Raw genomic sequence first — 27,221 nt, forward strand, 5'->3', positions numbered from 1 at the left:
GTGCACCATTGCGGTTGTGGATTTATTGATAGAAACTGAGGAATTAGGCCCACCAAACATAAGTGGGCTCTCAACCAAAAATAAATAATTAAAAGCCAGGTGTGAGATTCAATCTTTATGCGGCCGGCCTCCATACAAGTGATCTATATTTCGCATTGCCTCCTTAAGAGCAAAGCCCAGAAAGGCCTCAGGATGAGAGATAATGTGAAAGACCTGGGGAAAACTGTTAAAAATTTTCATAAATGGTCTGTGTGAATGGTGTATGACCTTTTCAGAGCCTCAACAATCCTAGGACCAGATAGACCTGCAACTACTAGAGACAGTTCTTAAATTATTAGCAAACAAGTTGTTCTAGTAAGAACTAATCAGCCTTCTTTCCTTTCACTGTCACTACATCTGGACTAAATATGGTGCAAATTGAGGTCCACAAGTTAGATCTCCTGCACCTCAAATGTTCATGTGTCCGCCATCTTGGATTGGGGGGGATGTCATCATTACTAACTGCACCATTGAGATGTGTCACTCACTACAGCTGTTCCAAAATTTGGTTCAAATTGGTTAGACAGTCTGCAAGTTAATACACTTGCACCTCAAAGGTTTATGCATCCGCCATCTTGGATCGTGGTGAGTGACATCATCACAAACTACACCATTGGGGCATCCCTATGTATCCATTTAGCTGTAGCAAATTTTGTTCTAATCAGTTAGACTGTCCACAAGTTAGTGTGCTTGCACCTCAAACGTTTACATGTCCGCCATCTTGAATTGGGGTGGATTACATCATCACAATCTTCGACACTGATGGGGAGAGGGGAGAAGGACTGCTCCACTCCCTGCCCCTAGCCATCACTTAGCTGTGGTTAAAAAATCTCCACATCAGAGGTTTGGTGGGCTGGGCCCCCCAAAGGAGGTTTTGGGTGCCTTAAGCAGGGGGCCTTGCGACTGGGAGGTCTGGGCACCCAATTACTTGGTGTGCCCCTGGTGATATCTGACAGACTGTACCAACTGCATTGAATGTCAATTTTGTATTATACTTTTGAAATCTGGCCACGTACCATAATAAAGATATTGATTGACTTATTGTTCTTAAAATAGTTATTTTACCTTTTTTTTTTTTTTTGGTTTTTGTCCTGGGCCTTTTCAGTGATATGTGAGCAATAAACAGTTGATTTATTATAAGACACGTCTGGTGTCTGGTGCTCTTTTCACATATCAAATAATCTAATCCAAGATGAGCTAACTACAAGCTACAGTTACGGAAATTATTCTTATCAGATGCTATTTCTCACCCAAAGCTTGTGGCCAATTAGGTGCAGCAAGCAAGGCTGTGTGCCGTACTGCACATTTTGCTCTATGCATGCAGCATGCAAATTGAGAAAAGGTATTCGAAACACAATTTGACATACTGAAAATTTCAGGCCAAAAAGACATGATAGGGATAAGCGCTCTGAACTCTTTTCTTCCCCTAATTGGAAAAAAATGGTGCGGGGAGTAAGAAACCTTTCCCCCCAGTGCTATTGCTCCAGTCAGAATGAAAGGGCAATGACTGATATACTGCACAATGGTATGTCAGCCTAGAAATGTTGCATGCATGCAAGCTGCACAAATACAAAAATTGTGCAAATGATGTTTCTTGAAAGTAAGCCCATTATTTCTATTGCGCTTACTCTCACATAATGTCATTTGTACAATTTTTGCATTTGTGCAACTTGGAGCATGCAGCATTACTAGGCTGACACACCATTGCACAATATATCAGCCAATATTTCTAGATATAATAAAAAGCTGTGCCTTAGAACAGTTAAACATGGAACTGTCTAAAGGGAAGTCAGTTTTTCTCACTAACTCTGGATTTAATCCTGAGTGGTACCCAAGATCTGGTCCACAAAATAAATTCTGTCAAACTGCTCAGGATCAATGACTGCACAGCAGCATTAAATTCAGCACATAGCATGGCTGTTAATCAATTAGTGTTGTGCTGGGAAGCTAGTTGGAACCCAGAGGTTGAACAGTGGACCCAAAATGTAATTGACTTGCCAAACTCTCTCCGCCAAAGAGAGTAGCCTATTAGAGGCAATAACATTTAATGTCATGCCAGGCAATTTTTAAATGTTATTTAAAAATTGTAAATGTCAGCCATTAAGACCTTTATAGAGAAAACAATAGTTCCAATTACCTTTAGGGCAGGAATTTGGAGAACCTGTAATATGGCTATACCTGAGTCTGTTCAAAATAATTTTATTAGATCTTTACTTCTTCCATGCTGAGAGTGGAAGTGGGCTTAATTCAAGTTTCACAATTCACATTTTATTACATTTCTAGTCAAGACTAGTGACCATGGATACCAGTGATTCTCAAACTTGGGTCCTCAGGTGTTATTGGACTTCAACTCCCATAATCCCCAACCAAAGGCCACTGAGGCTGGGGATTATGGGAGTTGAAGTCCAATAACACCTGAGGACCCAAGTTTGAGAATCACTGATGGATACTAATCATCTTGTAAAATTATCATTGACACCCAGACTAAGTTACTAAATAACTCTTTAAAAAAACCTCTTTAAAAAACCAACTTAATTTCTATAGGACTTCTGTCAAGTAATTTAGTCAGGATGTCAGCCAGTGTTCTAGAGCAGAAATCCAGGGAAAGTGGTTCCAGTCAAATATTAGCATTATACATTTTTATTTTCTGTAATGAGGTATATCTCATCTTAATCTTAAAAAGGATGAGATTAAATATGAGATAATTAATTATGATCTGAATCTAGTAAGTAATAAAAAGATAGAGCCAAGAGTCATTTTTGGTTTAATCTGCTTCAGTGTGATTCTTGTCAAGGAGCCAGTGTGGTGTAGTGGTTAGAGTGCTGGACTAGGACCGGGGAGACTTGAGTTCAAATCCCTATTCAGCCACAATACTTGCTGGGTGACTCTGGACCAATCAGTTCTCTCTCAGCCTAATCTACTTCACAGGGTTGTTGTGAAGAGAAACTTTACTATGTACACCATTCTGGGCTCCTTGGAGGAAGAGCAGAATATAAATGTAAAAAATAAAATAAATAAATGATGTATCTTCAGAATCTGACTTATGCCCCACTTTGACAAGCATTAACAGCACTGAGTTCTCAGTCTGTGCTTATTTATTTATTATTTATTTATTCATTCATTCATTCTATTTCTATACCGCCCTTCCAAAATTGGCTCAGCGCAGTTTACACAGAGAAATAATAAATAGTTGGAGTGCACGTATCAACAAATTCCTACAGACCAGCATTTTGTTTTTGTGACTCAAGGGGAATATAATATATTGTACCTTTAGTCCTCTATTCTGCTTACTAAATTCTAAGGAAAGAGAATTGATGTCTTTCTTAAAATTATGGGACCATTTCTTGATACATTGTTTTTGTTGAGAGATTAAGATCTTTGTGTTAAAATCTATATAGTGAATTTTGCACTAGCCACTGGAAAAATCAGAGAGATCTCAGAGGAATGTAAATGTGAAAAGATGAATCCAAATGATAGTATTTGGTGGTCAAAGTTCCCCGCTCCCTTATGTAACTGGAAGATTCAGAGAATGGTGGAGGTAATTAGATGTTGAATTAGTCTAGAAGCATTTTATGGTATCAACTGTATGCTGTTATTTTCCTTTTGTTAAGACTAATGCCCTTAAAAAAAATACAATCTTATGATTTTTGTGATCCCTATTTTAATCAAGATTGTCTTGTGGGGGAGTGGGAATCAAAATCTTTGGGAGGGATTTCTTGAGCTTTTTGGAAATTAATAATACTTTTAGTTCACTAGGAGAACTTCCCACATGGATTTCATGTTGTGTGAGTGGACAAAAAAATGGTTGAATGGTGTGGAAAGTGTTGCACATCGGGACAACCTTTATAATTTCACATATACATTGATGGGATCTGAACTGGTAGTAATTAACATGAAAAGAGACTTTGGGGTTGTGGTGGATAGCTCACTAAAAAGTCAACTAAGCTGGCAGTGCTAGTGAAAAGGTCATTCCACGCTAGGAATTATTGGAAAGGGGAAATACAATTACCAGTTTTGGAATGCCTATATTATAAATCTGTGGTGTAGCCACATTTGGAACATTGCATACCGTTCTCGTCATCTCATCTCAAAAAGTTGATTGTAACGCTGGAAAAGGTGCAGAAAAGGGAAATTAAAATAATCACAAGGCTGAAGCACTTTCCTATAATTAAAAGCTAAAGTGTTTGAGGGATTTTTCATTTGGAAAAAGACAACTAAGGGGAAACATGATCAGGTTTATAAAATTATGGTATAAAAAGGGAGGACAGTGATAATTTTTCTCTCCTTTTCTCATACATTAGGATTCAGGTTCCCCCAATTAAACAGACAAAATAAATAAATTCTTCACACAACGCATAATTGGCATATAGAATTTAATGAGTCTATTTTCATGAATAAGCTGAACCGGTTTAAGGGAGGTCAGCCCGGTTTCCGCCTGGTTGTGTGCTGCAACGGGGAACCACGTGGCTCCCAGCTGCAAATCTTCAAAAATAATCGCGTGGAGAGCCTCACTGTCACAGTCCACAAATATTGTGTGTTCTTGGCAGCCATGTCAAACTTTGTGGTCTCCAGGACCTTGCTCCTCTTCTTCAGTACAATCCTATGTGCTGAAGGATTGTTCTAAGTTCCCAAGTAAGCATACATAGGATTACAGCTTTAGTCTCTGACCCCGTGCTACACCTCTAAGCAAGGTCAGGGACAATGCTGTTCCTGTCAGTGAATGGGTTCAGGGATTATTCCTGCTGATGTACTGGGTTGTAAATTGCCCATGAAAACCTAATACAACTAGGAGGAGATGTCCCGTCCCCAACCAAGAATGAAGATGGCGTGAAAGATTTGTTGAGCTGTGACTCCATAGGCATTGACTCATACCACCATGCAACTCCTATCAACCACAAGGGACATTAGGAGTGGAGGTAGAGAGTATAGGGCTGCCCCCTTGTTCTTTCATATCTCTTGTGTCTCTAAGTTTCTTTTGATTGGTAGACCTTAGGAACTTCTTTGTTCTCTTTGTTCTCCTTTCTTGCACCATGAGGTAACTAGTACAGGGTTCAGGCTTTCTATCAAAGTTTGTAACTTCTTCCAATAAGCCTTTATCTGTTCTAGTCCTTAAACAATTACCTCCGGATCCCCTCTGTGAACTCATTTCTCAACAAACTGGGTTTCTTTGCTAAATAAGGAGTTGATTCAAATTCTCCACTACAAAACTAGGGTTCTGTTTGGTAGCAGGCCGCAGTAAAACTCTGAGCTCCTGCAACCCAATGAAAAAATGGCCACCTCCATCCTCTTGAGCTGAAGGCAAAATCTACTTCTCGTTTTGGCAGTGGGTGGCAGTGGCACTCTGAGCACCATTGCCACCCACTGTCTAAACAGCAAGCCTTAACTTTCCTCTCCAACGTAGAGCTGGAGGGTGGCAGGAACCTTTTCCATAGCTGTGCTGTTTGGGGACAATCCCCTCCCTAGTTGCTTGAAAAAGAGGGAAGCTGGGGCTCTTCTCACAATTATGAGAGCAACATGTGGAATTGTGGACATCTGACATGTTGATGGCCACCACTTTAGGTGACTTTTTAAAAGAGATTACATAAATTACATAGGAAGCTTCCTTATACTGAGTCAGACCCTAGTCTATCTAGCTCAGTATTGTCTACACTGATTGGTAGCAGCTCTCTAAGGTTACAGGTAGGAGTCTTTCCTAGCCGAACCTGGAGATGCCAGTGAACTTAGGACCTTCTGTGTGCAGATACTTTCCCACTGAGCTGTGGCCCCTCCCCTAAGGGGATTATCTTACTGTGCCATCCAAAAGCAAACCAAGGTGGGCTTGCTTAGCAAAGAGGACAATTCATGCTCATGAGGATGGGGTCAATAAATGGCTATTAGCTGTGAAAGTTCCACACTCAGAACTGGTATCATCACCAAAGTATTATGTCAGAGCAGTTCTCTACAAGATGCAGAGATCATAGCATGTATCTTATCTAAATGGTCAAGGTAATTCCAGATCAGCCAGAAAGCTGAAATTTGGGCTGTGCATAGTCCAAAACAGTCTGATAGCAGAATATTTGTACATCTAGGAGTCAAAACTTGGGATGTGATGTTTGCTTCAGCCCAGAGGTTGGTATTCCATCAGAGAGCAAGCCAAGCCACAAGCAGGATGGAATGTTGAGCTGTGGGAGTTAAGCTTTGCCTCTTCACACACTTAATTGAAACAGTAATTTGCTGAGAGGGATGGTGGAACTTCCAGTAGCAGCCTAGACAGATACTCCTCTGCATGCACAATGCAAGCTTTAGTAACCAGTACATAATAAAATTTGACTCATATATGTACTTATTACATTTGTGTGTGTGTCCCTTCCTCCAAGGAGCTGAGGATCATATAAACAAGTACATTCCATTTTATCCTCACAATAAACCTATGGAGTGCTTTGAGGTGAGAGATAAGCCTTGTTCAGGCATTCTTCTACTCATGGACACTGTACCTGGGTACAGTATCAATGAGAACATGCCCTGACACTGACATAATTTAACCCTCATTCCCATCACGAGGACAGTGTTTGTCTTTCTTCGGATAAGCGTTGTCCGTGAGCAAGGGGCAGGGTGGGGCTTTCTGGTGTACTCTCATGACCATTGCTCTCATGCACATTGTCCACAAGTAGAAAAATGCATGAACAAGGCTATATTGACTCATCCAAGATAATGTGCAGAGCAAAGAAGTCCCACTCTTTTTTGATGGAACTTACTTCAGGGCAAGCATGCATAGGATTTCAGCTCTAGTGAGCATCATCATTGCTAAATGGACTCTCCAGTCTCGGTCCAATATTCTAGTTCAGGGGTAAGTAGCCTTAGCTCTCCAATTGTTGTTGAACTACAACTCCCATTATCCCCAATACATTGTGGCCATGGATGATGGGAGTTGTAGTTCAACAACAGCTGGTTGAACTACAAGGTTGCCTACCCCTGTTCTAGTTAGTCCACTACAGTACAGTGGATATGGCTCCAGTGATTTATTTGTAATTTCATCCTTTTAAACCAGCAATGGATTTCTTTAGAAGTATAATCAGTTTTATGTTCTAAGTTTTATTTGTTGAATCAACAATTTGGTTCGTGATCTGCATACCAAACTTTAACATAGACATAAATAACTGAGAGAGAATGTTTTGTCTGCTGCCTGGTTCAAGTACCTTCTTATCCTGAGTGGTTATGAAAGTGAGGTTTATCACTTACAAAAGCATGAAAAGTGCTTCAGAAAATATTTGTTTCTCTCACAGACACATTCTTTCAAAGAAAAAACAGCACATTAAAACTCACACATTTATTGAAGCATAGGCTGAAATGCGTACGCACACATGTCACACAATGTGTGTAGAGAAAAGATCATTGTAAATGGTGGAGCCATATATGAAATGAACAAGATACGGCCATCATTCTATGTAAAGTTTATATGTATGTAAGATAAGTACTGTGACAATTCAGAACAGTAGTGATTAGTGATTATAACGATGTGAGGATTCCTGGCCTTGGTAAATTCATTACTACTGTACTGTGATGAGACACCATTATCTCAATTCAAGCCTGAATTGATAGAATCAAACTTCCTGATACATTCTCATTTAGTAGTTCCACACATTTCCCACTGAAATTCCTTTTTTGAAGAACAATAGCTCTCAGGCCATCAGCAGAGTGTCCTGGGTGATTAAAATGTTCTCTCACTGGTTTCTGAAAGTGGTCATTTTTAATTTCAGATTTGTGCTCCTTTGTGCAGGGACTGACCTGTTTGTCCTATGTAGGCACTGGCAGTAGAAGTACATTGTTGGTAGGTGATATCACATGGCTTATATCACATGGTAGAATGAGCAGGTTATCCTGTCTGAAAGCTTTCACTTGATACAGTTACAGTGTATGTAATGCTTAATGTCATTTTATTTGTTACATTTTTATTCTTCTTCCAAGGAGTCAGGGTAGCATAAATGTCCTTCCTTTTCTTCTCATGTTTAGGCTGCAAGGTAGTTTAGGCTGGCTTAAGGTCACACAGTAAGTGTCATGGCTGAGTAGGAATTTGAACTTGGGTCTTCTAGGGTCTAGTCTGACACTCTGTCCGCTACACTGCTCTGGTATAATGGTTGTAATGGCTCTCCTAGCTCTGGTTCTTAATATTAGCCCCACATTGGCTATTGATTGATTTGATTTGAAATATTTATACCCTGACCCTCCGGTACACTACTGCTTGGGGCGGCTCACAATATTAATAAAAACAGATATAATATTAAACAATAAAAAGTTAATAAAATGAAGCAAGTCAAAAGACCAAGCTAGAACCACATTTAAGAGTTACAAATTTTAAAAGTTGCAAATTTATTTATTTTTAAAGTGTCCCCTCAATATTTTTTTTAATTAAAAGACATCTTTTTAGAGAGGCTTTTAAAAATGTTTTATCCATTGTTTATAACTGGTAGATTGCTTTAGTTCTTACTGTTTAGCTTTTTACTTATAACTTTTAATTTTTATAAAATCTACCAATTGTAAGCAGTGGATAAAATATTAAAAGAAACCTCTTTAAAAATATGTGTCTTTAATTGTTTTTTTAAAAAAAAATACTGAGGGGAGGGACCATGGTGAAGCTCTTCTGGGAGGATGTTCCAAAGCCAAGAGGCCACAACCGAAAAGTTCGGGTCTCTTGTCCTAATGTATTCTATTAGATATATTCAGTCGTGTTCAATGTATGCGGGGAAGTGGAGAATAATGATTGCAGTGGGAAGCCCTGCCACCACAGGAATCATGTCCACATGTTTGATGCAGGGGGGTTACAGGCTGCTTCGTGTAGAATTTGTCCTTCATGTAGGTACAAATTCATGTAGTATTTGTATTTTACATTCTCATTTGCATGAGGCCATGTGCCAACGTTCTACCATAAAAGCTCCTTACTAGGCAAAGAGGCACCTTTTTAAAGTGGTAACTCTTATATTTATTGGGGTAGAACAACTGTCTCAATTCAGCCCAGCATAGTCTCTCTCCAGTGGCTATTGGTGTGATGTGTGTGTGTTTGTGTTTAGATTGTGTGTTTAGATCATTTCAATAGCAGGGAACCAACTTCTCATCACTGTATAAATCACTGTGAGAATTGTTTTTGTTGCAAATGTAAATATGTTGGTGACTATAGAAATATTTTAAATAACAAGGTGTATACATTGCATATGCAGTGGTGTGGTGTGGGGCCTGCTGAGGCAATCATGGGTCATCAACCCTCCACACAATAAGGAATAACTAGCTGGGCCAGGCACAGAGCATCTGCACCTCCGGCCAGCCCACCCTCCGCTGCTTTTTCCTCCCCCCCGGCATGCCTGGCTTTCTGGTCAACCAGCTGGCCGGCCACTTCTCACCCCCACGCTTTCTATCCAGCCGGCCAGCCAGCCCACTTCCTCTCCCCCAGCCCACTTCTCTCCCCCACCCCACGGTTTCTCTGCCCCCACCCTGCTTCTTCTCCACCCCACCCCCGCGCTTTCTGGCTGGTGGGCTGGCCGGAAAACTGGCCCGCCACCTCCTCTCACCCACTCCCGCTAGCGGCTGCCAACTCCCACCAGCCGTGCCAGGTCAGCCCGCTGCTGCCTTTTCCTCCTGGCAACCAACCCGGCCTGCCATCACCTCCTGCTCCCGCTGGCTGGGTTGGGCTGGCCCACCACCTCCTGTTTCCACAGGGCGGCCCAGCCGGAATCCCTATTTCCTCCCATTCCCCGTTGCTAATCCTATCCTGCAGCTGCTCACAAACTCTCGCGAAGCTGCCACACATAGGAATTAACGACAGGTACGCCTAGGAGAAATAAATATATAGATGTTTGCAAATGCCTGCAATATGAACTGGAAGTACATTGCTCCTACACTTGTCATCTGTAATTGCACCCTATGTCAATAACCTAGTAAAATAATTAAGAACATAAGAACATAAGAATAGTCCTGCTGGATCAGTCCCAAGGCCCATCTAGTCCAGCATCCTGTTTCGCACAGATGCCACTGGAAGCCACAGGCAGGAGTTGAGGGCATACCCTCTCTCCTGCTGTTACTCCCCTGCAACTGGTACTCAGAGTCATCCACAATTATGCTGTTATAATAGTACATCTCTTTGTACAAACTGTGGTTGTGTTGTTTTAGGGTGAGAATGCATACCTTAGAAAGCACCTTCTCTCATATTACCTCCCTGCATGTTAGGTCAGGGATTCTCAACGTTGGGTCCCCAGATGTTATTGGACTTCAACTCCCGTAATCTCCAACCAAAGGCCACTGGGACTAGGAATTATGGGAGTTGAAGTGCAATAACATCTGGGGACCCAACACTGAGAATCCCTGTGTTAGGTTATATGAAGAAGTCTCCTCACAAATAAGCAGATGAAGTTTCCACATTTCATGTTCATTCTGGATTCTATCAGCTGCTTTATTTATTCACGAGAAATTTCCAACTGTATTCTCAGACTAAACATGGATGTTTTCTGTTGTAAACTCCTGATAGAGATCTCAGGACTGATCAACTTCAGCCCTCCTGCAGATGTTGGCCTACACATCCCATAATCCTTGGCTATTGACTGCTGTGGCTGGTGATTATGGGAGTTGTAGTCAAAAAACAGCTGGAGGGCCAAAGTTGAGCAGCCTTCAATAGAGATGCATAATACTGAGGCAATGCATCACTGCTTCTGGTACAGGACTGGCTCCTTTGCCAAGGCTCGCTTTCTTGGCATAGCTATTGCTGTGGAACATGTTGCCATGGCTAATCCACTCTCAGTCTTCGATCTACATTTTAAATGTTGACCTGCAAGAAAGTTTCCTTATCTGGCTTTTGACTATGATCAATTTATATAGCAATGAGACAGGTCAAGGAAATTTCAGCGTTTTCAGTAAACCTTTTTTGCACTTCCCATCCTAACAATTATGTCCTAAAAACCACCTATTTCAAAGTATGAAAACATCTTTAAAGGCCTCAGAAACCAATTTTTGCATTGTAGACCCACTACAGTCTAGGCCTGCTTATTCAGTTCTTATTTAACTTTCCCATCTCATCACTCTGAGCCTTGCAAACTTTAATTTAAAATAAATTAAACATCCTATTACACTGTCATCATTCTGATTTCCTCCTCTCCTTCTAGTGCTGTGCTGTGTCAGCTAGCTTTGCCCTTTCACTGACAGTTCTAATTCAGCCCAGTAGCAAGACAGGCAGAGTAACAGGGACAGTGATAATAGGCCTTTATAAAATAAACAAAGTCATTCAATGGAGCTCTGATTTTCTGCTGAAAGAACGAAGCCACTTCTATTTTAGAATGGGTTTTGGAAAAGCTATCAAATGCTCTATCCCATCTTTTGTTCTCTCCAGTTTGATCCCATTGCACTGTGTGTCATTGGACAGTGTCTGAATTAGAATAAATGACCATTAAAAATGAGCAAAGTCATTATCATTTTGTAAAAAGCAAAGCAGAAGGTGTGCAAGTGAAACCTGTGGTGGTTGTTAAACCCACTTTTTTGTGAACTTTTATTTATTGACTATAACATTTACTATATAAAGCTTTTCCTCCAAGGAGCCACAAGTGGTATAAATGATTATGTGTTTTCCTCACAACAACCTTGGGAGGTAGTTCAGGCTGAGAGATCAGTATCTGGCCCAGAGTGACCCAGTGAGTATCATGGCTGAACAGGGATTTGAACAGGTCTCCCCAGTCCTAATTGACACTCCAACCACTACACAACACTGCCTCTCCACTTAGTATTGCTTCTTTGCTGAGCACACTGAATCGATGGAAACATGGAACTTTTACTGGAAACATGTTTGTATGGTTCAGATTTTATGTTTAATTATTTATTTATCATATTTATATACCACCTGATATGTGTATCTCTAGGCAATGTAAACAATTTAAAAAACAAATATAAAACAGAGTAAAAACAATTAAAACAATTGCACAGAATAAAAAGTTACAACAACTTCATAGGAAACAAACAATTAAAAAGTTTAAAATTAATCTCTGTTAAAAGCCTGAGAAAACAGGTGTGCTGAGAGTCTTCCTAAAAGCAAACAGTGGTCCCTCTAATTTTTTTTTCATCTCTGTGCAGAATGAGTTTTGTTCTGGGTGGCAGTATCAAGGCAGTGTGTGCACACATGCAGTCAGAGTGGGGCCTTCCTAATTCAACCTGAGCGGGATCTAAAATTAACTGAGCAGACATCAGAAAACTTGTGCACGCGCACGTGCGCACGCCTTTCAGGGAATAGTGGAAAGAGACGTTCTTATTTTGACAGGAAGCATATTCCAAAGCATATTATTATGGACAGCCACAGAGAAGGCCTGGTCCCAAGTTGCCACCAAATGAGCTGGTGACAGTCTGTAACCAGACTTCTCCAAATGATCTTAATAGGCAACAGGGTTCATGACAAAGTAGGCGCTCTCTTAAGTACCCTGGACTCAAGCCATTGAGGGCTTTATAGGCAACCAACTGGGACGGGCACAGAGCATATGCACCTCCAGCCAGCCCACCCACCCACCGCCAACTTCTTCCCTCTCTGGCCAGCACGCCACCTTTTTTTGTCGTCCCCTCCCCCCCCTTCTGGATGGCAGGCAGCTGTTTTCCACACATACACCCACCACTTGTGATTGGGCAGATGGGCTTCTTCTCTCCCCCCCCCCCAGTTTCTGGCCTGCCCACCACTTTCTGACCTTAGATAATTAAATATATAGATAACCAGCACTCGGAAGCATATCAGCAACCAGTGCAATTCTTTTAAAACCATACGGTCCCTTCAGGTTGTTCCAGAGACCAGTCATGCTGCCGCAATTGTAGTTTCTGGATTATGTACAAAGGCAGCCGCACATAGAGTGCATTACAGTAGTCAAGCCTGGGGGTGACCAGCATGAACACCACTGTTTTAAGGTCATTTCCTCCAGAAATGGGCATAGCTGATGTATCAGCCAAAAGCTGATAGGAAGTGCTCCTGGCCACTGTCTCAACCTTAGAAACCAGAGAGAGTTTTGGATCAAGGAGCACTTCCAAGCTACGTACTTGATACTTCAGGGGGAGTTCAACCCCTCTAGAACCAGCAGATCTAAACCATATCTCAGGTCCCGACCCCCACAGTCAGTTTCTCTGTCTTATTTGGATTCAACTTCAGTTTGTTATCTCTCATCCAGCTCATTACCGCCTCCAGGCAGGCATTTAGGGAAGTTATGCCATTTCCTGATGAGTTCAATATGGAGAAATAGATTTGGGTGTCATCAGCATATTGATAATACCCTGCACTGAACTTCCTGATGATCTCTCCCAGCTATTTCATATAGATACAAAAGTGCATTAGAGACAGTATGGATCCTTGTGGAATTCCATACTTTGGTTCTCGCTTTGCAGAGCAACAGTCTCAAAGCAACACCATCTGGAATCTACCAGAGAGGTAGGAACGGAACCATTGTAAAACAGTGCCACCCAAACTCACCTCCTTCAGGCAACCCAGAAGGATACCATGGTTGATCGTATCAAAAACCTCTGAGAGATCCAAACAGATCAGCACAGTCACACTCCCTCTGTCAATACCTAGTTGGAGATCATCCATCAGGCCGACCAAGGCAGTCTCAACCCCATAGCCCACTGGTTTGAAATGGGTCTAGATAATCAGTGAGCAAAGAGACATCTTTTAAAAGTGGTGATTCTCTTATATTTAGCAAGGGGGAAGCAACTGGCCTTATCCAACCCCAGCACAGCATCCCTCCAGTGGCTGTTGCTGGTATCTGCCTTTTGTTTCTTTTTCGATTGTGAGCCCTTTGGGGACAGGTGACCATCTTATTTATGCGTTGTTTATTTTTCTATGTAGACTGCTTCTTTGAGAACTTTGGTTGAAGGGTGGTATATAAATAGTAGTAGTAATAGAAGTTAGTAGTAGTAGTAGTAGTAGTAGTAGTAGCCAAAACTGCCTGGCCCTGAGAGGCCTCCACCAATTTATGAATGAGTAGCATGTTTAATTAATGTTTAAAATATGAAATAAATATTTGGACTCTGATAGCAAGCTTTCATAAACAGGACTGAAACTAATTCCTCCAAGAGTAAAGAGAGAGAGGGAAATGATTTCTACAAATTAGAATCATCCTCAAGGAATGATGGCCTGGATGAGTTTTTGGTTTTTAGGCTACAATCCTATGCACTGTAAATTGCATGGAGTCCAATGCAGTTTATTCCCAGGTAAATAAGCTGCATTGAACTTAATGGGACTTCTGAGTTGACATGCATAGAACTGCAGTGTTAAGTGTTTTTGTCCCTTATTAAGGAGTTTATCCACCTCTTTTGCAAACAGCAAACAGGCTAATTATTGCTTTCTGTATAAGTGAAGCCCAGTCTTGACTTCTAACAAGATTTCTGGGCCAATTGTATAAGACTTAGAGACTAACTACACTCCAGAACTATCTATTTTCAAGATGTCTTTGCGGTGATGAATGATACACTTAGATGGTGCTTGGGATTGAAGTCAGGAATAAAAGAACTTCAGTTATCAATGTCCCCCCCCCCCCAAGGAATCTGTGAGCATAAGGTGACTTCTAGGTTAAGAGCTGGTTATGAACAAAAATTCCTGGCTGGTCTATTTAGCAAAACCTTCGTGAATCACTCATAGGGTCTGAATATTTGGTATTTTATTTAGATACATCAGAACTTGGCATTGCCACCGCAGAAGGCATGAAGTACGTGTCATGAGAAAAAACTCTTAGATGAAAGGAAGAAACTCTGAAAGCCACCCAAAGTGTATCCAATGAAAATCCCAGGCTATGTTCCAACATCCAGTACAGTACATAACACTAGAGGCTGAAGCCAATGTTTTGGCTGTTAAATTCCAATGCACACAATGCTACCCCAGCTACCTAATCAGTGGACTGTGGGAGAACAGTCTAATGCAAACCAAATTCACAGCATATGAGAAGGGAGCTTAGGGCACCTTGACGGAGTATATTTCTTGCCAATCCACGATGTTGAGTAATTCCCTAATTTTTGTCTCAAAGTATGGATAGTGTACACAGATATGAGCACGTATCATAAGCAGCCAACTAAGAAATTCTGGTTCAGTTTGGGTTTGCTTTAAAAAAAACAACTGTCTGAATCAGTTTTTTAATTCAGGTTTGGTGTGACACCCTTCTTGAACAAAAATGTAGGGAAGAACTTTATCAGCTATTTCACTACAGATAGTGTCTGTCATTCTCCACACCTTAGAAAGGCGGAGCCAGAGCTCCAAACTTGCCCTGCAGTGTGCAAGAAGGGGGGATGGGAATGCAATATTTGCTTCTCTCCCCTCCCCACAAAGGCCCTGTTTACTTCTAGAAACATGTCCCAGAGGGCTGTACAGCAAGCTGGTCCTGTGGTAGCAAGCATGACTTGTTCCCCTAGCTAAGCAAGGTCCACCCTGGTTGCATTTGAATGGGAGGCCACATGTGAGCACTGTAAGATATTCCCCTCAGAGGATGGAGCTGCTCAGGGAAGAGCAGAGGTTTCAAGTTCCCTCTCTGGTTTTTCCAAGATAGGGCTGAGAGTGACTCCTGCCTGTAACCTTGGAGAGGTGGCTGCTAGTCTGTGTAGACAATGCTGAGCTAGATGGACCAATGGTCTGACTCAGTGAGGCGGGTCTCATGATCCGTGAGACCCGCTTGTGTTAGAACTGTGGGGAGAGTGGGCTAAGCCCGCTCTCCCCGCAGACGAGCGGGCAGGGAGCCCTGGGCAGCTGGATCGGCCGCCCACATGATTGCCGGCTCTGAGACGGAGCCGGCGGGGGTGGGGGGAGCAGGGGCTGCGCGGCCCCTGCAAGCCCCAGTATGCCCTGAGCGAGCGCCTAGGGCATACTGGGGAGACCCCCAAGCCGGGAGGTGGTTTTTCGCCTCCCAGCCAGGGGTCTACTCATGAGTAGGCACGCTGCGAAGTCGTGCCGCGGCTACTCAGAAGCCTAAAAAGCAGGTTTGCTGGAGTGCTTGCCCCGCAAACCTGCTTTTTAGCAGGGGTTCTTGAGCAGATTACCCGCTCAAGAACCACCGGACTCGGCTGCGAGCCCAGTGGTTCTTACAACCAACAAAAATCGGGCTAGGCTCTCCTAGCCCAATTTTTGTTGGTCGTGAGAATCGCCCCAGTATATGGCAGCTTCCTATGTTCCTAAGCCCTACTCCATGCACTGCACTGTGAAGCTAGCCTTGAGCGTAGCTTGTCTACTCATTTCTTGCAAGGGCAAGGCTCTAGCTCCACCCTCCTAAGGCTGTGGAGAATGTCAGGTAATATGTTTTAATTTAAGACAAGACAAAAATGCTGAACCATGTTTATTTTAAAGATTATGTTTTCTTCTTTTCAGAACTGTATCTGCAATGGCAAAAACCTCTGCTTTTGTGATGGCATAAAAGGCAGTAAGGTAAGGGATACCTTTAATATAATTTTATCTAAAAAGCTGAATTCGTTTGAGGCACACAGGAAATATTTAATGGACAGCAGTATCAACACTGAAAATTTCAATGACTGATAATCGTGCATCTGTATGCTATATCCTACATTAGAGAAAGAATGGGCATCATCATCAAATGGGAAATTATCAAAAGTGCTTAAAGCTCTCTTTTGGACTAAACTGGTTTTATGTGTCTGTACCAGTTGCTGAACCACTTTTTAGAGTTAATTTCTGAACCACATTTGTGATATGAAAGGAAAACGAGCTAATGTCATGCTTTTTAGTCTATAAAAAATCTTATTTTATTTTATTCTACCTTAGCTGGCAGGTTACGGTGGCGGGTTTTAAAAATCAAAATCAGCAGTGGATTTGGATAGAAAAACTTCAAAATTCAAGTCCTACGCCTCTAACCATGTCAGCGCAGTTCTCTGTAGTTTTATCTTCCAAAGAATTAATGTGTACTTTTGGAGAATGAAATTTACAGAAGTTTCTTCTGTTCAGGATCTCATATTGTCATTACCATGGCAATGTGTGGTTTGTGGGGCTGCCTGAAAACTGCTCAGAATTGCAGATAGTTCTAAACACAGTTGCTGGAGCTAGTTTTGGGGGATATCTAGGATTTAGATAGTTGCACTGTCTCCTGATCTTCTGAGCACAGTTCAAAGTGCTGGTGCTTATCTTCAAAGGCTTATCTTCAGTTTGGGTTTTTACAGCAGTGTATGCCCTCCAGTGGCAGATGCTAGAATAATTTGATGTAGAAAACAAATCAACACAAAATCAATGGGCTACACTAGATTTGATGGAGTTCCATGTTTAGAAATTTCAGTGTTTTCTTTCTCAGAAAGCAGCCATTGGATCATAGCCATAGCATGTGACATGCTGGCGGGGGAGGGGGCTCTTTGGCCAATTCCCTAATTTAAATCACTGTGCATGAAGCTGCTATTAACCATGGAAAAGAAAACTTATGGTCACAAAAATAGCAAGGATGCATGTAAAGGCTTATGCAAATTGTTTTCTACAGGGTGAAAAGGGCTTTCCTGGTTTCCCTGGCCCCCCTGGTCAGATGGGATTCCTTGGCCCAGAGGGGTATCCAGGGCCACAAGGACCTAAGGTGTGTTGTGTGTGTGTGTGTGTGTGTGCGCGTGCGCGCATGAGAGAGAGAGAGAGAGAATGAGAATGAATGGATGGATGGATGGATGGATGGATGGATGGATGAATGAATGAATGAATGTCACTTAAGATAAAAAACATTCTGGTACATATGAGGACAATCCAGCCACAGGCAAAGTCTCATTCATTTCAACATGAGAGATTTTAAGAGTGTAATTATCTTCCCCATTGCAATAAGTGTGAGTTAAATGCTCAGCTTTGGCTGGGTTGTACTTGGTTATATAAATTAGTATTTGCCATGAAAATTAAATCCTGCAGATTGAATTGTCTCATTGTACCATAGGATTCATTCACACAGCCAAACCCGGTTACTGTTTTCCACTGCAAGGGGTTTTGGTTCATTACCTCGTGAACCTTGCTTTGACAACTGATGCATTCAATGGACATGCATGAAGCAGGGAATGGAATCATGGTGGCAGATCCTGCCTAAGCTATTTGCATTCACTAGGCTACCTGTCTGGACAATCTCTGTGCTGATACAAAGTGCATGTATCAGCTGCCGTCCCCATCTTCTTCTGCCTCTGCTTTCACCTGCCCACCCACCCACCAGCCAGCCAGCCTATTCTGCCGTTTCCCCCCAGTGCTTCTGCTGCCTGCCCACCGGCCTGCCTGCCTGCTGGCCACTACTTCCCCCACCCCAGTCATTTTCTTCCCATCCACCCTCCCTCCCTATTCCCCCACCCACTGGACGGCCACCGCCACCATTCACCACCATTTTGTTTTCCCACTGGCTGGCTGCTGCCACCATTTTCTTCTCTCCCGCCTGTCCCCATTGTTATCTGGCAGCTGCTTGAACTCTCGCAAAAGCTGCCATGCATGGGATTAGCGACGGGTATACCTAACAAAAATATATATAAAGAAGATGATTGTAAATTTTTTTCCTTTTGCTTCCTAGGGTTTTCCTGGGCAAATGGGCTTCCCTGGTCCCAAAGGTTCAAGGGTTGGTATTTGTTTCAATACTGTAGTGATAACTGTGATAAGAATATCTATATCTATATATAATTGATTATGTTTTTATAACACCCCATCTCTGGGTTTTATTAAAAAATAGTTCCTGACTTATTTCTTTGTTTCTTCTTATTGTTAGGGTATGCCAGGAATCCCTGGTTATTCAGGTCCCCCAGGACTTCCAGTAAGTGAAACCAAACTAGATTGAACAAATTCCAGAACATTTATCATATTAACCATTATCACTGCCACCTTTATATATCTTCAAGATATATTGATTTCAGCATTTTGTTGCTCAGGTACAATGCCACCCAGGTTTGCTAAACCAGTGTTCTGTACAAACTGCTAAACTTCTATTATTTAGATTCTAAATGTGCACTAATAATTACCTTGGCAGTATTGTAACTATTTTTAGGGTGAAGCAGGAAATGCTGGTCCTCCAGGACGTCCAGGTATACCAGGATGCAATGGGACAAAGGTAGGAATAAAACAGAACCATTTGTGATCTTCCTGTATTGTTCATATAATGCTGAAAGATCACCTGTGAGGTTCCATCCCTAGTGCCTTTAAGGGGAAGGTACCTGTGGGGAGTCCCAGAGCATAGCATTTCTAGAGGCCCACTACCTCTTTCTTAATGTGTCAGCCTTTCTTAGGGGTGTGCACAAAACCAGCTGGCCCAGTTTGGTTCAAGTCTGAACCAGCCTTGAACTGGATGGGGCCAGTTTGATTTTCCCCCTCTTGAACTCCCCCCCCCCCCGTTTGGTTTGTTTCAGCGGGGTTCACAAATATTTTTTAAAAAAATATTTTTAAATTTTTTTAATATATATATTTTTATTTTTTATTTTGTACTTACCACTTCATGGGGGCTTCTCCAAGGCTGTGTGTGTGTGTGTCCCCATGGAGGTTCCCCCTCCCCCTGCTGGCCTCCGTTTTGCCAAAAAGCACCCAGTTTGGGCGGTCTTCGGCCCTTTCCGGGCCTGTCCACCATCATGGTGGCCATTTTGGAAGCTGCCACACATGCGCAATGGACCACTGCATGGCCTGGGTCATGTACAAAAAACTATCGATTCAAAAATGGGCGGGGGGGGTCGGTCCAATGTCGAGGCAAACCTCTGTGTGTGTGTGTGTGTGTGTGGTGGTGGTGGTGGTGGAGGTTTCGGCTCAACACTGAGCCGTTGAACCAAGCCAGTTTGACTATGAACTTGTTCGGATTCGAACCTGTTTGAACATCCCTAGCCTTTCCTTCACTATATCTTTCCTTTCCAGGGTGAGCAGGGATTTCCAGGGCTCCCAGGGCAAGGAGGACTACCAGGATTCCCAGTAAGTGTCAGTTTATGGTGATCAAATGTGGTCTTGTAAGGAGCCTCTCATTCCAGAGGTTCAAGGTATTTCACAAAAATTAAGGAGTACAACATGGACTGGAAGAAATGGGAAGAGGCAGGGAAATATGTTTCAAACTGTCAAAAGATTATTATTTTGGATAATATAATTCATGAGAGTAAAATTAATTGGATATTGGTCCTTATCTTGCCCCTTGACAAGGCTTTTGCAATTTCCATCTGTCTCTGAAAGCAGTGGTACTTAGTAATTCTGAACACTTTCCTTGACACACAAGCCTCCTTTTTAGCAGTTGCTTTGGTCAGTGTCTGAGATTGGATCTGATACATTTATAACATGTTATTTTATTTTTCTCTACTTAGGGTCCTGAAGGCATGAAAGGAGAAAAAGTAAGTCTGTAAAACAAGTGAACCCTTGTGAACATGCAGCCTAGTGAACATGCAAAATGCAGTTGTGTCTCTTTGCTATTGCAAGACATTTTCTCATATCCTCTGGTGACCATGAAAACTTCATATCGTAATATATCCTGATTGCTGCATTTATTTTGATAATGTCTGGGAGACCAGCATCCTTGTTCAGCATGAACCAATGTTTCCAACAGATAGGCTAACACTGTATATAATAACTAATGATGGCTGAAATTCTGGTGTGGGAATTTGAAAATGGGAGAACTTTTCTGATTTTAAAGTGGATAAACTCAGTAGGAAACATTTCTATTTTCTGGGCTTTCGAAGCAGTCTCACGCAGACCCTACCAAGTAAAGTTACTGCTGACGCTCCTGGCACTCTGCAAGGAAGAGAGCTAGTTGATGGGTGCATTGATCCTGCTCAGGAGTGGCCACCAACAGAATGAGATGACTCTCTGGCACACAATAGGGATCTGATGCAGCAGAGCTGGTTGCTGGGACAATGAAAAAGAGGGCAGGAGGCCAATCAAGTCACAAATCGGGGTTGGGCACAGTCTTTTTAGCAGTAGGCACCACATCACTAGGACCCCTGGAGGGTCTAGCCAAGGGATGCAGCTTACCAGAATGAAGTGGATCCAAGTGGTAGCCAAACTCTTTGCCCTCTTATGTTGAGGTCTTGACAAGTGAATAGCAGTCCAAGGGGGGGGCATGCCTGATAGAGCAATAAGCTCCAATGTTTTCTTTACTCAGTGCCGATGTTTTCTCTGCTCAGCCACACAAATTACAAAGATGCAGCTGATTGTGCTTTAATAATGAACAAATACGAATTCCAAGCCTCATTATGCAAATAGGATTAATGAACAGTAAAAGTAATGAACAGTACAAGTTTGTATTGCAAATGAGATTAATGAACTGCATAGATTTATATTACAAAATGAAAAAATGCAAGATCTAGCAGCATCACTATAAATATTCAGTGTACTAAGTTTCTCTCCAGGGATGTTCTGCAAGTGGATACAACAGGGGTTATAGTGCCCAAGGTGATCCTGGATTGCCAGGAATGCCTGGATCTCAGGTAAGCCCAAAATTAATGTATTCTGAAGAATTGTACTTGAGATATATATTGATGTTAATGGTATTGCAAACCATAGAATTTGCAGTTATGTGTGGCTAGTTGAGTTTATGAGACAGAGATTTGCCCCTATGAAGCTCTTGAGCAGTTTGCGTATTATGGAACAACTGACCTATTGCAGCATGGGCCAAACTCAGAAAAACATGAAACTGGACTTAAAACATGGCAGAGGTTGGAACCGTGGTTTCACAGCAATAGCGACCTCCAGTTTGCCTTGCCAAACTCCAAACTGAACCTTCAGTTTGCATCAAGGTTCGTTGCTGAGACTTCCAATTTGGCCACCAGAGCATTACGTCTGATTCTAGACATAGCCATGACTGTGGTTTTGTACCAATTTTCATACCACAATCATAGAGGAGGTGGCGCAGATGCACCCGGGATCGTGGCCACTCCATGACTGCAGAAATTCTCTTTGGCCACCTCTCCAAACACCAGCCCCACCTTTCCTGTCACCTATCTAGCTATGGAGTTGCCCAGCAACAGGGACACCACCATGTCCCACCTCAGACTTGTCAGCCTCTCAAACAGCACAGTCACACATGTGCATTCCCTCTTCCCATTCTGGCCTTTACTCCCCGTACCTGCTAAGCAGGAGGGAAAGGGGATGGGATGACAGGTCAGGCACTAAAAGCTTTGCTCCCCGAGAAGGAAGTGGCAATGATGTATGTTCACAAGAACAAGCACTCCGGGTGGCAACATAAGCAAGGCACCCCATCACAGCACCAAGATGGGAACAAATGGCTGGGGGTGGGTGCCCAGGGTCGGGTTTAAAAGGCAGTCCCAACCAGGGGTTCTTAAGTGGCCAAGTTATTTTTCTTTATAGAAAGGTTGGGGAAGTGGGGCCCAGCCCCTTCCCCTTTGGAGGTTTGCGGTCCCTAGGCTTCCTTATGAGAAGGGCTGGTCACCAGGGTCAGCAGTGCTCAAGTCAAAGGATCAATTCAACATACGTGAAGATAATGGATGCTAACCCGAAGTGGACTACCCTAACTCAGGAGAGTGCCAGGCCATGGGGACATCCCCTAACAACTCATGAGAAGAACCATCAGAGGGGAGGAGAGAGAATTGCTGAGCAAGAACTCTAATAATGTGTGCTGACAAAACATCCCCTTCTCCCACAGACTGCTTTCTCATGAGAGTAAAAGGCCATTAGGGCTCTATATCTATTAGGGCTCTACACTGAGCCAGGTTGCTGTATGGAGGAAAGCCGCAGGGACGGGTCTTGGCATCTGCTGCCAAGTAGGTGTCAAAGTGTGCTCCCTGCCAGCCTGTCCAACTATGTGGGCATGTGCACCCTTGCTTGTGCCCCCAAACGGCGACCCCACTTTCCCATAGTCGCTGGAAATCGTGGCTCCGCTCTCTTGCAATTCCCCACGCTGGTGGATCTGCATAAGGTGCAACGCTGGACCGAACCCAGGAGTTTTGAATGGGTTTAATGATCTGTCCATAATGCACCTGATGTCCCCCCCATCCTGTCCCTGCACATGGCCAGGCTCTGACACATGGAGCATCAAAATCTCCTTTCATAGGGAAGGGGGGGCTGTTGCATAGATTCTGTTCTGGTTTTTACCATGAAGGGTTGAGGGGCCCACACAAGCGAGGGGCCCTCTGTTGTGTTAGCTCAACTCATGACTGTGCAGTTCGAAGCGAGACCTAGGGGTTTCAGCGGCATGGTTATCCTTGGCCCTCCCTCCTCCTCCTCAGCAGCTATCCCTCAGTCCGCTGCTCAGCCCTACTCGATGCCTTCTCTCTCTTCTGGACAACTCTCACAAGATGTGCCAAATACCTCGGGATGTGCGACTTATGTCCTAAGGCTTTTCAATATAGAGATATAACAAAAGGAGCAAATTACTCTTCATACTTAAGCAAAGAAGAGACTTGTTGATAAGAATAAAAATAAAGATAAGATAAGAATAAAAATTGATAAGAATAAAAATAAGGCTGGGATAATTAGTTACATGTCTTGCTTTGACGTAAAGGGTATGCCAGGACCTCAAGGATTACCAGGGCAGATGGGACCTGAAGGCCCTCCTGGATTCCCAGTAAGTAGAAAATCTGAATTCTTCTGTTGATTACAAATAGGGATTATTCAAAGAACCATTACATGTCCCAATAGTATTGAAACCTAATGGGAGATTGCCTGAACTCCCTGGGAGAGCAAGCTACAGTGTTCTGAAGCTGGAGTAAATAAAATAGCACATACTGTGGAGGAGCCCCTGGTGGTGCAGTGGTAAAACTGCTGCCCTGTAACCAGAAGGTTACAAGTTCTATCCTGACCAGGGGCTCAAGGTTGACTCAGCCTTCCATCCTTCCGAGGTCGGTAAAATGAGTACCCAGAATGTTGGGGGGCAATATGCTAAATCATTGTAAACCGCTTAGAGAGCTTCGGCTATAGAGCGGTATATAAATGTAAGTGCTATTGCTATTGCTATTGCTACTGTAGGTATTCCAGCACAGGCAAACAGCCACATCTCATGCCATTCCACAGCTATAGGACCCAGCCCAAATATAGCAAGCACAGCAACTCATCGCCCTTTGTCCTAAGACCCCAGAGTAGTTAAAAGAGAATAACAATAACATTCAATAAAAATAACATAAAAACAAAACAAATGCTGCTAAAAAATTAAAAAGAGCAGAAGACAGCTCATTAGCCAAAAGACTGAATAAGAAGGGCCATTTTCATTTCCATCAGCACTGTTAAACTCTTAGATGCCCCATGAAACTACAGAGTCCACCAAAACTTGGCATTGGCTTTAATCAGTAATTGTTTGGTAGAAACACCAGGATTGCCTCATGGAGAAGAATCAGAGTTCGGATGTTACGGTAGTCATGATAATAGAAGTCACTTGATAGTAGGATCAGGCTTTTCTGTTTCATTTTTAAATCAAACCCCAGGTCCTGGTATAAAAATGCTCCTGTAGGCATTATCAGTGCCTATACATGTATATGTGAACATTGTCATATAACTACTGCTGCAGCTCTGGTTCTCTGAACAATCCAGTTGTTTGAATTATGTAACTTGCATAAAAATACTCTTTACTTTTGAATTTTTAAAAAATTATTATCAGTGGCTGTATTTTCAAATTTATGTCCATGTGCAGTTTTACATCTGAAAATGATATTTCCTGTATCCATAGAAAATTTTACATTTTAGGCACTTCAGCACTTCCTGTCTTTCTGGTTCTGCAAACAGAACAGAGTAGCCAACAGAATATGGTAGTACAACTGATGTGGCATCCATAATATATTTCAGGAAAAAGATTTAATGTTTTTAATCTGTGCTTTTTCTTCCAGGGAGCACAAGGAAGACCAGGACCTGCGGGGCCCAAGGTATTTTCAGATTTGTGATATGAATGAAGTGCCTCTAGCATCATTTATTCATTCTGTCATTTATGTGTGCTTAAATTTTTCTTTTGCAGGGTCTCATGGGTGTTAAAATAATCGGAGCCAAAGGAATAAAGGTAACAACACTCTCCCTCCCTCTCCCTCCCTCTCTCTCATTTTATCTCTTTTTGCTTTGCTACAAACCACATCTCCTGAAATTATTTCTGCCAGGTAGAAATAAATAGAACATCATGCCTGTTCTATTGCACATTTAGGTTAGGAGCCTGTAACCATCTTTCTTGTGCTCCCAGTTTTCCTGGGGGCTATTTATACTGGACCTTCTACAGCAGCAGCCCCCAAATCATCTGGGTTCTGATAGGACTAATACCATCTTGTCCTGCCATCCCTTGTTCTACTGGATGCTGCTGTGGAGAAGAAGAGATGGCAACAAGGAGCCTCCTTTACATTTGTGGCCCAAAGAAGATGCCCTTCTCCCCGCATTCTGTCATTTGCTGCCAGGTTCTTTTTGGTAGCCATTTTCTTGGGGATTATTTACATTGGGCTTTCTGCAACTTTAAGAACCAGCAGAGCCTTAGGCAGATTACTGATTTTTTTTAATTCTATGTAAAGAACTTTGATAGGCCTTGACCAAAAAGGCACTATATTAATAAATAAAATAAAATTAAATAAATAAAATTACTGATATACAGAAGGCCTCTTTTATGATGGTTTCCTAGCTATGGCTCTCCATTCTTAGAAACACTCACCAGGTGCCAGCATTAGCATTTAGTCATATGGTTAAAACTTTGCTTTTTTCTCCTCCAGACATTTAATTGTGAGTTATAAACTTCATTGTACTTTGTTTAATGGTCTCTGTTTCATTATACATTAATTGGAAGTATTTTATTGCTATTTTTTAAAAAAATATATGATGCATCCTAATTTTGTAAGCTGGAGACCTTTTGGTTGAAAAGCAGGATAAAAATGTTTTAAATAAAATATATTATCCTAGCACCTGCAATTAAATATTATAGTACTGCTTAATAACTTCTATGCTTTTTCTTTTTGATGACAGGGTGACAATGGACTAATGGGGCCCCCCGGACCACCAGGAACAGTTATTGTAACACTGACTGGAGCTGATAACACAACGGTAGTAGTATAACATGTTTAACAACCAATATTAAACAGTTATATTAAATGATAGTTTTGTTCCATAGAATACAATCACTATGGATTCTGTGTATTCAGCCACCCATGCTCCTGCAGAGCACAACAGGAACTAGAAGCAAGGCTTCTGCAGCACTGCATACCTTGAACATCAGGAATAGTATGGCGTCAAATAGCCCAGCATTGATACCGCTCCTAGCTTTGATGAAGATTCTGGGATTAGTAGCAATTGGCCCGAGCACCCCTCAACTCCATTTTAAATTCCTTTGAATACGAACAGCAGTTCGGCAGATCTGGCAGTTGGAAAACTGCCTCCATTGGCCATGCAATTTTTGAGTGTGTTTTTCAGTCAGCAGTCCACATGCTGATCCAACAGGGATTGCAAAATAACCGTTTTTATGGTGAATTGGCCACTCCCAAAATGGTGCTGAGATTATATTATGTGTATGGCATAACTGTGCCTCACACCCATGGAACCCATATTAGCAAACATTGAGTTGGTGTTTGGATTGTTTCTGTTGTTCCGTTTTTTAAATACAGAATTCTTTATTGGATTTATTGAACAAATATGACTTTACTTTTAATTTCTTTGTGACAGGAAATAAAAGGAGATAAAGGTGATATGGGATCTCCAGGATTTTCTGGACCACCGGGAGAGCCAGTAAGTGGTACTAAAGCAAAGTCTAGAAGCTCTGCATATAGAAATATTCTTCTAATTTGTCTCATACCTTTAAGAGCACATATTGGAGAATTGCTGGCATTACAATTACTTCTGTAATTGATATACAAATAATTTTGCTTAAATGACCTCAAATTGAAGGTCCATGTATGTTCCCATGCAGATGGAAAGGCTGCTTGTGGGAGGAATTTTATTAGAAAAACAATCCCTGAGAAAAGCTACTCCTTCATTGGAACCATGTGGCAAAATAATCCTGCCTTACCTCTAGCATCACTTTTAAAGCAAGCTGGCAGGAGGGCATAACAGCCTAATTCCTGGCCCTTCTCTTTATTGCCATGTCATGAAAGAGGAAGTGTGACTTGGTTGGTCCTTTTGGACCTCTCAGCGGCTTTTGATACTATCAACCATAGTATCCTTCTGGAACGTCTGAGGGGGTTGGGAGTGAGAGGCACTGTTCTGCAGTGGTTCCGCTCCTACCTCTCTGGCAGATTCCAGATGGTGTCCCTTGGAGACTGTTGTTCTTCAAAATCTGAGCTTTTGTATGGTGTCCCTCAGGGCTCTGTATTGTCTCCGATGTTGTTTCACATCTACAAGAAACCACTGG

The 27,221-nt window shown here is 42.3% G+C and overlaps 1 protein-coding gene across 2 annotated transcripts in view; it reads left to right on the forward strand.

Annotated features, from left to right (window-relative positions):
• Positions 1-27,221, forward strand: part of COL4A3 (collagen type IV alpha 3 chain) — a 131,145-nt gene that overhangs the window by 21,958 nt on the left and 81,966 nt on the right. For both annotated transcript variants that reach the window (XR_008318988.1, XM_053306706.1), the window contains exons 2-14: positions 16,367-16,423; positions 17,475-17,564; positions 18,519-18,563; positions 18,711-18,755; positions 18,987-19,049; positions 19,838-19,891; positions 20,272-20,298; positions 21,313-21,390; positions 23,424-23,486; positions 24,739-24,774; positions 24,864-24,905; positions 25,844-25,921; positions 26,537-26,599. Coding sequence is in view for 1 of the 2 variants with exons in the window: in XM_053306706.1 (XP_053162681.1) it covers positions 16,367-16,423; positions 17,475-17,564; positions 18,519-18,563; positions 18,711-18,755; positions 18,987-19,049; positions 19,838-19,891; positions 20,272-20,298; positions 21,313-21,390; positions 23,424-23,486; positions 24,739-24,774; positions 24,864-24,905; positions 25,844-25,921; positions 26,537-26,599 (741 nt within the window). In the remaining variant the exon portion in view is untranslated. The remainder of the gene's footprint in view (positions 1-16,366; positions 16,424-17,474; positions 17,565-18,518; positions 18,564-18,710; positions 18,756-18,986; positions 19,050-19,837; positions 19,892-20,271; positions 20,299-21,312; positions 21,391-23,423; positions 23,487-24,738; positions 24,775-24,863; positions 24,906-25,843; positions 25,922-26,536; positions 26,600-27,221) is intronic.

This window comes from Hemicordylus capensis, chromosome 3, assembly GCF_027244095.1.
Source record: "Hemicordylus capensis ecotype Gifberg chromosome 3, rHemCap1.1.pri, whole genome shotgun sequence".
Classification (NCBI taxonomy): domain Eukaryota; kingdom Metazoa; phylum Chordata; class Lepidosauria; order Squamata; family Cordylidae; genus Hemicordylus; species Hemicordylus capensis.